This window comes from Bos javanicus, chromosome 24 (assembly GCF_032452875.1).
Source record: "Bos javanicus breed banteng chromosome 24, ARS-OSU_banteng_1.0, whole genome shotgun sequence".
NCBI lineage: Eukaryota > Metazoa > Chordata > Mammalia > Artiodactyla > Bovidae > Bos > Bos javanicus.
The window spans coordinates 34783267-34798574 of record NC_083891.1 but is presented as its reverse complement, the minus strand read 5'-3'; the positions used below and the strand labels follow the sequence as shown (position 1 = coordinate 34798574).

At 40.9% G+C, this 15308-nt stretch overlaps 1 protein-coding gene and 1 pseudogene across 15 annotated transcripts in view; one reads left to right on the top strand and one right to left on the bottom strand.

The window, feature by feature from the left end:
• GREB1L (GREB1 like retinoic acid receptor coactivator) overlaps positions 1-15308 on the top strand; it is a 245933-nt gene that overhangs the window by 154083 nt on the left and 76542 nt on the right. For all 15 annotated transcript variants that reach the window (XM_061399778.1, XM_061399773.1, XM_061399774.1 and 12 more), the window contains 2 exons: positions 1134-1310; positions 3377-3499. In XM_061399778.1, coding sequence (XP_061255762.1) covers positions 1134-1310; positions 3377-3499 — 300 coding nt within the window. The remainder of the gene's footprint in view (positions 1-1133; positions 1311-3376; positions 3500-15308) is intronic.
• LOC133237882 (U2 spliceosomal RNA) lies at positions 12293-12462 on the bottom strand (annotated as a pseudogene).

Here is a 15308-nt window from a genome sequence, read left to right as displayed (position 1 = left end):
TCCTTCCAATGAACACCCAGGATTGATCTCCTTTAGGATGGACTGGTTGGATCTCCTTGAACAGAGAGGAAATAGGAATCTCAGGAAACTTGTGCCAAAAAGTACAACTGGATCTCGTAGAAACTGGGACGTGAACAATGCCCTGAGTTTATACATCTCTGTTCGTATTCTCCTATCTGGAGACCAGCTCCTCTTCACGATTCCAGTTGGCTCTCTCCCACACCCTAGCTGGCATAGCCCTGACTTGGGTTCAAATTTTACAAAACTTACCATATCCAGGGTCTCGTATCATCTGATTGATTCTCTTTGTATTTATTTCAAAATTCCAGTAGAGAGACTGACTGTCCAAGATGGTGTAAGATAATGGTCCACAGTCTAATCAGCTGTGGCCATGGAGTCAAATCCACATGGTGGGTAGGATGGAGAACCAGGGCCAGAAGATTAAGAAGGAAATATGGGGCTTCCCTGGCGCCTCAGTGGTAAAGAATCCACCTGCTAGTGCAGGAAACATGGGTTCCATCCCTGAGCCGGGAAGATCCCACGTGCTTTGGAGCGACTAAGCCTGTGTGCTACCCTATTGAGCCTGTGCTCTAGAGCCCAGGAGCTGTGACTACTGAAGCCTGTGCGCCCAGAGCCCACGGGCTCCACGTGTGTGCTCCACGACACGTGTGTGCTCCACGACAAGAGAAACCACTGCAGTGAGGAGCCTGCGCACCACAACTAGAGCACAGTCCCTGCTTGCCGCAACTGGAGAAAAGCCTGTGCAGCAACGAAGACCCAGCGCAGCCAAAACAAATAAAATTTTTAAAAAAGAAGGGAATTTGTAAGGAGGAAATAATAGGTATCTCTAGGTCCAATATTCTTCATATTTTTGTGTTACCTATATAAATTCTATCATATGATATTATCCATTCTATTTCCTTAATCATTATCCCTTGAGAGCATTTTAAAATTATTTCATCTTTCACTGTTATAATTGCTAAATTTTTTGCACCTATTTTTTTCCTTTGAATTATTTCCTTGAAATTAGGAAGTTAACAGGCCAAAGAGTGAGTATTTCTATCCTTTTTGTGTATAAAATTTAAGTATTATAACAACATGTAAGGCCACCAGTAACTTTGTCTTCATTTCAGGGTTTTCTGGAAACTGTATCGGCTGTGGAGAAAGAGGATTTCGGTATTTCACGGAATTTTCCAACCACATAAACTTGAAGCTCACCACCCAGCCAAAGAAGCAGAAGCACTTAAAGTACTACCTAGTCAGAAGCTCCCAGGGTGTACTGTCGAAGGGACCTCTTATCTGCTGGAAAGGTAGCGTCAGCTTCCGGGGGTGGGAAGGGAATGTGAGTGTTAGGATATTGACAAGTGACCTGTGACCCATACAGGGTTCAGAATCCAGGTGTGGAATAGATAAATACCCCAAGTTCAGAAGACTATGCCAGAATGTAAAGCCCCTGGCAGGTTATTGGACTTGCTTCATTGTTGTTGTTTGTTTGTTTGTTTTTGGCCACTTCATGTAGCCTATGGGATCTTAGTTCCCTAATCAGGGAAGGAACCCACTCTCTCTGGAGTGGAGGCAGATCTTTAACCACTGAACAGCCAGGGAAGTACCTTGACTTGCTGCTTTTCATTTTTAATAGAAACTATTTAAATTTCTCATTGTATTTCTTAGGGGTGTGGAATACATCTCTGGGGGGAGAGGGGAGAATGGACTCTTCCTAGCTCTTCTGGCATTTAGCATGCATGCCTGCTCAGTCGCTCCAGTTGTATCCGACTCTGCAACCCCATAGACTGCAGCACAGCAGGCTTTCCTTTCCTCCACTATCTCCCAGAATTTGCTCAAATTCATGTCTGTTGAGTCAGTGATGCTATCTAACCATCTCATCTTCTGGCGCCCCCTTTTCCTTTTGCCTTCAATCTTTTCCAGCTTCAGGGTCTTTTCCAGTGAGTCAGCTCTTTGCATCTTGTGGCCAAAGTATTGGAGCTTCAGCTTCAGCATCAGTCCTTGCAGTGAATATTCAAGACTGATTTCTTTTAGAATCGATGGGCTCGATCTCCTTACTGTCCAAGGGACTCTCAAGAGTCTTCTCCAACACCACTGTTTAACAGCTTCAGTTCTTTGGCGCTCAGCTTTCTTTATAGTCCAACTCTCACATCCATACATGACTACTGGAAAAACCATAACTTTGACTATACGGACCTTTGTCAGCAAAGTGACAACACTTTGTGTTGGTACAGAGTGATGACTATTTTATGGTTGCATAAAGTATCTTTAAGTTCTTATTTAGTGCTCAGTGACAATTCATCTTTCTGGTAAAGAATTACCTTTTTGAAATAGTTTGTGACACAATGATCCTGGGTGACTTCTGGAACCTCACACTTATAGCCATTGCTGTTTTGGAATTGTATTTATGTAAATAATGTCAAATACATATTTGCATACAATATACCTAACATGAAGATATCCTTTTTGGCCAAAATATAGTAGCTCTTCAAGGAAGGTCATAGCATAGAAGATTGCAGAAAACTTCATCTACCTTTTGCATGTCTCCAATAAACTTGGAAGCTCTCTAAAGGATCCACTATAATTAACTTTGTCATTTACAACTATTTATATTTCTTTTTCACCTGCTACCTTTAAATACTAATACGGTACCACATATAGTATAAATTGGTTGGAAGTTACAGCCACACAGGTTGTCACAATATTTGCTATCTACCTGAATCAATGCAAAGTATTATTAAAATACTACACCAAAGCCCAATTAATATTGGCTCATTTAAAATGAAGCTTAGTTGCACAATCAGTAATACTTTGAATAATATCTGTCAATTTCTTTTAATAAGAACTGAGAATAGTAAGAATTTGAGAATTTCTAATTTTTCTCTTCTGCTGATAAATTTTTCTTTGCTTCTGTTTCTGAACGTCAATTAAGGTTGAAGGGAGCCTAAGAGGCTCCAAATCTAGGTTACTATTCTGCACTGAAATCAGTCCTAGACAGGAGATTAACTAGTGCTTGAAAGCTTACTGAGTTTTTATAAATTATAGACAATTTAACCTCAGTCTTACCCGTAAAACTAGCATGACTATATTGGTTATGAGTAATTTTTCTCCTGGGAACTAGTCTGTGCATAACAAAAGTCAAACTGTTCTAAGGAACAAAATCATCTCTTTGTTTTCCAAATATGGCCCTAGGAAGACAAATTATGTTCACCAGCTTGGACATTCTGTTGGAGTCAGGACTGGGGAAGGGGGATCTCTTAAAGAAAGTGGCTGCTCCTTGAGGACTAGGGGTTTATTTTAGAGATTTTTTGGATTGTGGCTCCGTCACTTGTTTTAACAGAATATTGTTCTCTATGATTCTAATCCTTCCTAGAATGTAGAAGCCGACAATCCTCTACCACTTGCCACTCCATTAAACCAAACTCTTCAGTGTCATCAACTGTGACCCCAGAAAACGGCACAACAAATGGATACAAATCAGGATTCATTCAGACAGGTACAGGTTATTTTCTTTTGCAATTTCAAGCAGCAGATGTATATTTATCGAGGTATTTTAAACTTACCATTGGCTGATTTGAACAGAGGTTTTTTTTTTTTTTTTTTTAATAGAGGTATTACTTGAGTTACTATTCAAATTAGAACTCAGCATTGAGATGGGTCAGTCTGTGGGTGACCAGGACCCTAAATCCCAAACAGCACTGCCAATGCCAGGCAAAGCAAGGAGACAGGAACTGACAGTTGGTAGAGAATTTAGCTCAAGCTTAGGACCTGTGTCTAGAGGAGTTTGACAGGAGGTAGTGAGTAGAAATGGCAACCCACTCCAGTGTTCTTGGCTGGAGAATCCCAGGGACGGGGGAGCCTGGTGGGCTGCTGTCACACAGAGTCGGATACGACTGAAGTGACTTAGCAGCAGCAGCAGTGAGTAGAAATACAGCCATGAGAGAAGTTTGCGTCATAGCTATGAGGTGGCATTTATTGAGGACATTCTCATGAAGACTGGAGTGCTAGGGTAGGGCTCTAACTAGGCTTGCTCAACATTATATTGAATATTACCAACCAACCTGGATACAAACTAAAATCCCAAAGCAGGACTGAAGATCACAATGGAAGGATCTAGGATCTAGTTTCAGGTAGTATAAGATTGCAGCTTGGTTACAAATAACCAGATAAAATCTTAGTACGTGAAGCCACCTTACAGTATCAGAGCAGGGTCAACAGAATGGCTGATCTGATAACTGAGCAGATAAGCCACTAGTCTAAAACTTCTGAGAATTCCTCTAGTGAGGAGGCCTGCACTCTGGTCAGGATAATACTCCAGCAGGACTTAATGTGTCTAGGTGGCCGAAGGGCTGAGGGCTGTGACTGAAGAGATCCCTGCAGATAGTGTTTGAGAAAAATTTTCAGAACCAGCCTAGGTTGTATCTTAGGCAAGAAGAAAAGTATTTCAAAAGTATGAGTGAATTTTTTTTTCAGTTCACTTGTATCTTGGAAAGTATTATTTTACCCACAAACCTCATAGCATATGTGTTCTGCCAGAGTTCACTCAACCACAACAAATTGGAAAAAAGACTGTCTTTCTTCATCGCACTACTTGATATTTCTCTTCCAAATGTATATGGAATTTTGATGAGCTGGTAAATGGTTTCCACTTATTTTCAAGATGGAAGTGATTATTAGACTATATTAGTAACAACTGCAGTGATAATGAAGATGACTTTATTTGGGGACATTTCTGGCTATGTGTCTGGACTCAGCAAAAACCATTTCATCCTGGATTTTAAGTCTAGCCTTTAAACTGTCCAAGAGATTTATATAAAGCCTGTCATTTGAGAGAGAAGAGAATATTCTAAATTCTCATTTAGAATAAATGAGAGAACATCATGTCACTAGGTATTCAAGTAAGAAAAAAGTTGGCATTTGGCTCTTGGCGCTGAAATACTAGCTTTCGTTACAATGATGTCTCCTCCTACAATTTTAATAATTTGATTCTGCAGTATATTCTCTGCCATTAGAACTTGGGTCTAATGAAATGCAATTTTAAAACTACAGCATTAGTAGTGAATACTTACTTCATTCCAACAGAAACTTACCGTGTGTTTTTATTCCCAGACCCTTGTCAGATGCTATAAGTCAGGGTTCCAGTACTTGATTGTTGGCTCCAGTGATTTAAAAATCACTCAAATAAGGGATAAAAGCAATAAAACATGTTACCTTTCATAAGGGAGAGGTGAATATATATAAATAACTAGTCATACCTGAAAATAATGAAAAGATACTGAAATGTTAATAATAAATAGTGAAATGATAATTAACATTTTAATTATGCAGAAATATATTTTGAAAATGAAAATTGTTCCAAATAGAGGAATTCAAGATTCAGGCTTTATTTAGCAAAGGCTCCTTCAGTTGTCACAACTGACTTACAGTGAACACAAGTGACCAAGTGCTATGTCAATATTCTTGTGTATCCCTTGTTGAGGGGAGAATAGTAATTTGACCATGAAATTAGCTATTAATTTTAGGTGCAATCCAGAGAATTTAACAGAAGATGGTGCCTTTAAGAGTAAAACTTTGTGTCTAAAACTTTCTTCTTGACAAATAATATTTATGGAGTCTTCAACAATTATTTGTTTCCATGTATTTTGAAAGTAATAGACTGTAAGAATTTTATACCAGCCTGTATTATCATTTCAAACATTAAGCATATGCAGCATCTCCTTAGCTGATAGAGATTTACCCTCCGTAGGAGATTGCCTTCTTAATCTGTAATCAATGACTGCCTGTAATCAGTGTTTCTTAGCCAGAAATGTAAGCACACATTTTAGCAAAGTATTTGCTAAAGCACACAAATAAGGAAAGTATTTGAAGATGGGATTAATTTACTATTTACACAGCTTTGTCTTTCATTCCAACTGCCGAGCTCTGGACATTCTGTTCTGGCTGGCTTGCTGCTTTATCTTTTGCATATTTTCTTTCAACATATTTGTGTCATTGATAATTCAAATTTTAGCCAACAATCCTGGTAAAATATTTTATGGTTTTGACTGAAGGTGGCTACATAGTTACTACGTATATTGTACACACTGCACACACACACACACACACACACATATGTGTGTTGTGTTTAATAAGGACAGGAATTCAAGAATAAGATCCTGGAAGCTGTGTGGTGCAGCCAGAAATAAAGCGGGGCGGGGGGGTGGGGGTGGAGAATAGATGGAAAAAATCTTTGCCTAACACAAAATTTTCCATACTTTTTTTTCCTAAAAGTTTTATTGTTTTATCTCTTGCATTAGTCATTTTGAGTTAATTTTTGTGTGTCATGTGAGTTGAGCATCTAAGTTCACCTGTTCATATGTGGATATCCAATTGCTCCAGCATCACCAGTTGAACAGATTGTCTTTTTGTCAGTGAATTTCACTTATCAATAATCAATTGATTATAAATAAAAAGGATTTATTTCTGGGCAAATTGATAAAATGGACCTCCTCAAAATTCAAAGCTTTTACACTTCAAAAGACAATACTAAGGAAATGAAAAGACAAGTGATAGACTAGAAAAAGATACTTGCAAAACACATATTTAATGAAAGATTTGTACCAGAATTTATGAAGAACACTTACAACTCAGTAACAAGATGACCGTCCAATCAAAACATGTGGAAAAGATTTGGAACAGACATTTCTTCAGAGAATATATACAAATAGCTAATAATCACGTGAAAAGATGCTCAACATCATTAGTCATTAGGGAAATGCAAATCAAAACTGTAATGAGATATTAATATTAATATTACCCCATCTACCGAGGAGAAATAAAGACATGTTCTTGCAAAAACTTGCACACAAATGTTCATATAGCAGCATTGTTCATTCAGTCGAAAACTGGAAGCAAGCTAAATGTCAATCAACTCATGAACGAATAGACAACATTGTGTATCCATAAAATAGAATATCGTTCAGCAATGATAAAGAACAAACTACTGACACCTGCTATTGTATATCATGAATGAACTTCAAAAACACTGTGCTACGTGAAAGAAACTAGTCAAAAGAGACCATGTATTATATGGTTTCATTTATATGAAATGTTCAGAAAAGGTAAATTACTAGAGATAGGAAATAGATTAGTGGTTGCCTGGGGCAAGGAGGGAATGAAAATTAACTGAAAGTGGGCATGAGATTTCCTGTTGGGGGATGGAAATGTTCTAAGACTGGTTTATGATGATGGTGGCACCACTTGGTCAAGTTACTAGAAATCACTGAACTGTCCTCTTGGATTGAGTAAGCTTTATGATAGTTAAGATATACCTCAGTAAAGCTGGGGAGGGGAGATTAAAAAGCTGCTCAAGACAAAGGTGAAATCATCTGGAGTGGCAACATTTCTCCCTTGGTTGAATCCAGTCTAATTTACTGAGTGTCTTCTAAAGAATGAGCACTGTTTCTGACCAAACAGTAAACTGCACAGGGCTTGGAATCTGAGTCCTGGTGTTCAAATACTGTCCCCGATGTTTATTGGTTGAGGCTTGGCAGACACCACTCAGTTGTTGTGTCTTGATTTTCTCATTTGTAAAACTGAAAATAACAATACCTATTTTGCAACTAAGGATTAACTCAGCCTTGCTATTATACTTCTACTTGTGCGCCAAAACAAATGGTGTGATCACTCACCTAGAGCCAGACATCCTGGAATGCAAAGTCAAGTGGGCCTTAGGAAGCTTCACTATCGACAAAGCTAGTGGAGGTGATGGAATTCCAGGTGAGCTATTTCAAATCCTAAAAGATGATGGTGTGAAAGTGCTGCACTCAATGTCAGCAAATCTGGAAAACTCAGCAGTGGCCACAGGACTGGAAAAGGGCAGTTTTCATTCCAATCCCAAAGAAAGGCAATGCCCAAGAATGTTCAAACTACCGCACAATTGCACTCATCTCACACACTAGCAAAGTAATGCTCAGAATTCTCCAAGCCAGGCTTCAACAGTACATGAACCATGAACTTCCAGATGTTCAAGCTGGATTTAGAAAAGGCAGAGGAACCAGAGATCAAAATTGCCAACATCTGCTGGATCCTTGAAAAAGCAAGAGAATCCCAGAAAAACATCTACTTTTGCTTTATTGACTACGCTAAAGCCTTTCACTGTGTGGATCACAACAAACTGTGGATAATTCTTAAAGAGATGGAAATACCAGACCACCTGACCTGCCTCCTGAAAAATCTGTATGCAGGTCAAGAAGCAACAGTTAGAAGTGGACATGAAACTCAGACTGGTTCCAAATCGGGAAAGGAGTACGTCAAGGCTGCATATTTCACCCTGCTTATTCAACTTATATGCAGAGTACATCATGTGAAATGCCAGGCTGAATGAAGCACAAGCTGGAATTAAGATTGCCAGGAGAAATATCAATAATCTCAGATACGCAGATGATAACACCCTTATGGCAGAAAGCGAAGAAGAACTAAAGAGCCTCTTGATGAAAGTGAAAGAGGAGAGTGGAAAAGTTGGCTTAAAACTCAACATTCAGAAAACTAAGATCATGGCATCCAGTCCCATCACTTCATGGCAAATAGATGGGGAAACAATGGAAACAGTAAGAGACTTTATTTTGTGGGGCTCCCAAATCACTGCAGAAGCAGAGGATATTAAGAAGAGATGTCAAGAATACACAGAAGAACTGTACAAAAAGATCTTCACGACCCAGATAATCACGATGGTGTGATCACTGACCTAGAGCCAGACATCCTGGAATGTGAAGTCAAGTAGGCCTTAGAAAGCATCACTACGAACAAAGCTAGTGGAGGTGATGGAATTCCAGTTGAGCTATTCCAAATCCTGAAAGATGATGCTGTGAAAGTGCTGCACTCAATATGCTGGCAAATTTGGAAAACTCAGCAGTGGCCACAGGACTGGAAAAGGTCAGTTTTCATTCCAATTCCAAAGAAAGGCAATGCCAAAGAATGCTCAAACTACCGCACAATTGCACTCATCTCACACGCTAGTAAAGTAAAACTCAAAATTCTCCAAGCCAGGCTTTAGCAATATGTGAACCGTGAACTTCCAGATGTTCAAGCTGGTTTTAGAAAAGGCAGAGGAACCAGAGATCAAATTGCCAACATCCGCTGGATCATGGAAAAAGCAAGAGAGTTCCAGAAAAACATCTATTTCTGTTTTATTGACTATGCCAAAGCCTTTGACTGTGTGGATCACAATAAACTGTGGAAAATTCTGAAAGAGATGGGAATACCAGACCACCTGATCTGCCTCTTGAGAAATCTGTATGCAGGTCAGGAAGCAACAGTTAGAACTGGACATGGAACAACAGACTAGTTCCAAATAGGAAAAGGAGTATATCAAGGCTGAATATTGTCACCCTGCTTATTTAACTTATATGCAGAGTACATCATGAGAAACGCTGGGCTGGAAGAAGCACAAGCTGGAATCAAGATTGCCAGGAGAAATATCAATAACCTCAGATATGCAGATGACACCACCCTTATGGCAGAAAGTGAAGAGGAACTAAAAAGCCTCTTGATGAAAGTGAAAGTGGAGAGTGAAAAAGTTGGCTTAAAGCTCAACATTCAGAAAACGAAGATCATGGCATCCAGTCCCATCACTTCATGGGAAATAGATGGGGAAACAGCAGAAACAGTGTCAGACTTTATTTTTCTGGGCTCCAAAATCACTGCAGATGGTGACTGCAGCCATGAAATTAAAAGATGCTTACTCCTTGGAAGGAAAGTTATGACCAACCTAGATAGCATATTCAAAGGCAGAGACATTACTTTGCCAACAAAGGTTCGTTTAGTCAAGGCTATGGTTTTTCCTGTGGTCGTGTATGGATGTGAGAGTTGGACTGTGAAGAAGGCTGAGCGCTGAAGAATTGATGCTTTTGAACTGTGGTGTTGGAGAAGACTCTTGAGAGTCCCTTGGACTGCAAGGAGATCCAACCAGTCCATTCTCAAGGAGATCAGCCCTGGGATTTCTTTGGAAGGACTGATGCTAAAGCTGAAACTCCAGTCCTTTGGCCACCTCATGCGAAGAGTTGACTCATTGGAAAAGACTCTGATGCTGGGAGGGATTGGGGGCAAGAGGAGAAGGGGACGACAGAGGATGAGATGGCTGGATGGCATCACTGACTCGATGGATGTGAGTCTCAGTGAACTCTGGGAGTTGTGATGGACAGGGAGGCCTGGCGTGCTGCGATTCATGGGGTTGCAAAGAGTCAGACACGACTGAGCGACTGATCTGATCTGATCTGAAATCACTGCAGATAGTGACTACAGCCATGAAATTAAAAGACGCTTACTCCTTGTAAGAAAAGCTATGAGCAACCTAGACAGCATATTAAAAATCAGAGACATTGTTTTGCCAACAAAGGTCCGTCTAGTCAAAGCTATGGTTTTTCCAGTAGTCATGTATGGATGTGAGAGTTGGAGTATAAAGAAATCTGAGCGCGGAAGAATTGATGCTTTTGAACTGTGATGTTCGAGAAGACTCTCGAGAGTCCCTTGGACTGCAAGGAGTTCCCACCAGTCAATCCTACAGGAAATCAGTCCTGAATATTCACTGGAAGGACTGATGCTGAAGCTGAAACTCCAATACTTTGGCCACCTGTTGGGAAGAACGGACTCATTGGAAAAGACCCTGATACTGGGAAAGATTGAAGGTGGGAGGAGAAGGGGATGACAGAGGATGAGATGGTTGGATGGCATCATTGATGTGATGGACATGAGTGTGAGTAGACTCTGGGAGTTGGTGATGGACAGGGAAGCCTGGTGTGTAGCCGTCCATGGGGTCACAGAGTTGGAAGTACTGAGCGACTAAACTGAACTGAACTGTGTGCCATTCTCCCAATTATGATTATTAACCATCTAAATTGTTTTTAAAATAATTTTTATTTATGTATTTTTGGCTTACTCTGGGTCTTCGTTACTGCAAGAGGGCTTTTTCTAGTTGTGGTGAGTGGGGGCTACTCTCTAGTTGTGGTGTGTGGGCTTCTCACTGCAATGGCTGCTCTTGTTGCGGAGCATGGGAGTTGTGGTGCATGGGCTTAGTTGCTCTGTGGCATGTGGAGTCTTCCTGGACCAGAGATGGAACCCATGTCCTCTGCATTGGAAGGTGGATCTTAACCACTGGGCCACCAGAGAAGTCCTCATCTATATTTTTTTATATGCTAGAAACTGTAGGCTCATTTTATCTGTGGTGTTGGAGAAGACTCTTGAGAGTCCCTTGGACTGCAAGGAGATCCAACCAGTCCATTCTGAAGGAGATCAGCCCTGGGATTTCTTTGGAAGGAATGATGCTAAAGCTGAAACTCCAGTACTTTGGCCACCTCATGCGAAGAGTTGACTCATTGGAAAAGACTCTGATGCTGGGAGGGATTGGGGGCAGGAGGAGAAGGGGACAACAGAGGATGAGATGGCTGGATGGCATCACCGACTTGATGGATGTGGATTTGAGTGAACTCCAGGAGTTGGTGATGGACAGGGAGGCCTAGTGTGCTGCGATTCATGGGGTCGCAAAGAGTCAGACACGACTGAGCTACTGAACTGAACTGAACTGAACACCCTAGTACCTGGCAGATGCCTGGAAATAAATATTTTTGAATTCCATTTTTATTTAAATTAGCATTTGTGGGATTGTTAATTTGCTCGTGTGTACTCTTTTTCCAACTGAAGATGGTATGCTCATCTACCATTAGAAGGAAAAATTAGCTTGTCAGCTGGGATGGAGATGGGCCACCTAAGCTCTGCCCCTGGGACTGATAGTGTCATTTTTAAGAAGATGCTATTAGGTAGGACCTGATATGAGTCTATGACTGTCTTAGGCCCTGGATACATTTGCCTTAAGTATTTAAAGTTCCATTTTATGGCTGCATTGGTATTAATATAAGGATGAATATGCATGCATGCCATGTATGTGTCAAGTCACTTCAGTTGTATCCGACTCTTTGAGACCCTGTGGACTGTAGCCCGCCAGGCTCCTCTGTCCATGGAATTCTTCAGGCAAGATTTCTGGAGTGGGTTGCCATGTCGTCCTCCAGGGGAATCTTCCCGACCCAGGGATCGAATTGCGTCTCTTATGTCTCCTGCATTGGCAGGTGGGTTCTTTACCACTAGCGCCACCTAGGAAGCCCCAAAGATGAATATATTAACATTAAATGTTAAGATGCTTTCTTTGACCAAAAGTTCATCTTTTTCTTCTAATTTTAAAAGAAATTAAAATATGTTCATGAATGCCTAAAAGTGTTAATGGACCTGAGGCACTGTGCCTTCTCTTGCCTAGTGGAGAAGTTAGCCCTGTTATTGGAGACGAAGGTACAGTCCATGCAACGGGGTTTTCCTCTAGATGAGCAACTGATGGCTCAAAGTAATGTAAACCCCTTACTGTCTTATGCTTGTGTATTAAACTGGTAAGGACAGATACTACACTTAATCTTAGCCCAAAGGCTGAGAAGTGATTATGCTTCGGTATTAAAGCAGTCAGAACAATAAGAAATGAAAGGACTGGCCTATCGTCGTATATCACCCTCATGAAGCTTCCCTAATAAAGACAGCGTGGAGTTGGTGCAGGGATAGACAGAGAGCAGCAAAACAGATTAGAAAGTCCCCAAACAGATTCCTAGGACATTTGGGTGTTTCCTACTTAACAGAGTGACTTGCAGATCAGCAGAACCTTTCCCTTCAACAAATGATGCTCAGAAGTTGGGTATCCCATGTGGAAAAAAAAAATGAAACTGGACCCCTATTGTCCTCTATCCACAAAAATCAATTCTGGGTCGCTGAAGAATCTAAATGCAGCAAGCAGAAGTGTCAAGCTTTAAGGAGATATTGTAGATATCTTAAATGTAGAGACCGAAAGTGCTGTATCATTTAAGTGTACCTCTCCTCTTTCGATTTGTCCGTTAGCCACTAAACTTCCTTAAGGTCAGACTAAGCAAAGTTCCTCTAGCAGGTTTTTCTAAGCTTAGTTCCTCATGAATATTCAAATTATCCCTGTACCAAAACACAATTTCCCTTTTCCACATGTGGTGGAATCCTTGGGCTGGCAGATCTGCCCACTCCTAACTAGATACCAGGAACACATAGGCTTTTCCATGGGCAGGGATTCCATGGGCAGGGATTGTATCTTTGCCTTCTTCCCCTATTCTATCCCCAGAGCCTGGCATCATATCTGGCCTGCTGAAGCGGCTCAGTAAATATCTGAAGAGGGAATGCTTCTCAATAAACATCCAAAGAGTGAATGGGAGGGAGAGTGAAGAAAGTCAATGACCAAACTTCTCTGAGACAGGGCCGTAGTGATTTTGAGACTCCTGCTCACAAAAGAGAAAATGCAACTCTTTAGCAAGTACAAGGAGGAATGGTACACTTTGTAGAAATAAAGAAACTGCAAGTCATGACCATGAAAAGTCATTCATCAGTTATATTAACCACAATATCCCGTCTTAAGTGATAATATACAGTGCTGGCAAGCATATAATAAGACTGACAATCTCAGGCTGATGGAGGTAGACAGAAATATGACTTCTTTTTTTAATGTATAATTTTTTTTGTGGCTGTGCTCCATCTTTGTTGCTGAGAGGGCTTTTCTCTTATTTCGGAGAATGGGGATAACTGTCTAGCTGTGGTGCACAGGCTTCTCATTTCAGTGGCTTCTCTTATTTCAGAGCACGGGCTCTGGGGCTCACAGGCTTTTAGCAGTTGCAGCTGCCAGGCTCTAGAGCCCAGGCTCAATAGCTGTGTCGCATGGGCTTAGCTCTGAGGCAAGTGTGATCTTCCCGACCCAGGGATCAAACCCATGTCTCTTCCATTGGCGGGTGGATTTTTTACTACTGAGCCACCAGGGAAGCCTCAATATGACCTTTTAAGAAAGCAATTTGGCAATATATAACAAGACCATTAAAAATATTTATATCCTCTACTCTAGTAATCTCACTTCAGAGGCCTTAGCCAAGAAAATAACCTAAAAGGATACTCAAGATATTCACTGCAGTTATCCTTTAGATGAACAGAAAAGAAGCACCCTTTTAATATAGAAACAAAGAAATCATAGCATATTCACAGGACAAAGATGTCAAAAAAATTAGGACACTGTCCAACCACATAGGAAATAATCCTATTAAGGTTAAAAAAAAAAACATATTAGGGCTTCCATGGTGGCTGTGTTAAAAAATCCGCCTGCCAATGTAGGAGACATGGTTTTGATCTCTGGTCTAGGAAGATCCCACATGCCATGGAACAACTAATCCCAGGCACTACAACTCTTGAGACTGTGCTCTAGAGCCTGGAGCTGCAACTTCTGAGCCCACATGCCGCCGCTACTGAAGCCCGTGTGCCCTACAGCCTGTGCTCTGCAGCAAGAGAAGCCACTGCAGTGAGAAGCCCACCCACCGCAACTAGAGAGTAGCCCCTGCTTACCGCAACTGGAGAAAAGCCCATGCAGCACATCCATCCAGCACAGCCAAACACAAATACGTAAATAAAATTACTGTTTTAAAAATATTAAACTCTATAGGTATTTTTGTTATATCATGGAAAAATTACTGGAGTATATCCAATTAATTGACAAACAACGTTATGATAGTTTCAGATGCACAGCAAAAGAACTCAGCCACACATGTACATTTATCCCTTCTCTCCTAAACCCTGCTCCCATCCAGGCTGGCACATAACATTGAATAGAGTTCCATGTGCTATACAATAGGTCCTGTCGGTTATCCATTTTAAATATAAGAGTGTGTGTATGACCTTCCCAAACTCCCTAACTGTCCCTTCCCTTTGGTAACCATAAGTTCATTTTCTAAGTTTGTGAGTCTCTTTCTGTTTTGTAGGTAAGTTAATTTGTATCATTTCCTTTTAGATTCCACATATAAGGGATGTCATATGGTATTTCAAGAAGTGATATTTTAACATGTTTGTTTCTATTTCTGAGTTTTCCTTTATGTTACATTTTTAATAATTCAGTTCAGTTCAGTTCAGTTCAGTTGCTCAGTCATGTCTGACTCTTTGCGACCCCATGAACTGCAGCACACCAGGCCTCCCTGTCCATCACCAACTCCCAGAGTTCACTCAAACCCACGTCCATTGAGTCAGTGATGCCATCCAGCCATCTCATCCTCTGTCGTCCTCTTCACCTCCTGCCCCCAAATCCCTCTCAGCATCAGAGTCTTTTCCAATGAGTCAACTCTTCGTATGAGGTGGCCAAAGTAACTGGAGTTTCAGCTTTAGCATCATTCCTTCCAAAGAACACTCAGGACTGATCTCCTTTAGGATGGACTGGTTGGATCTCCTTGCAGTCCCAGGGACTC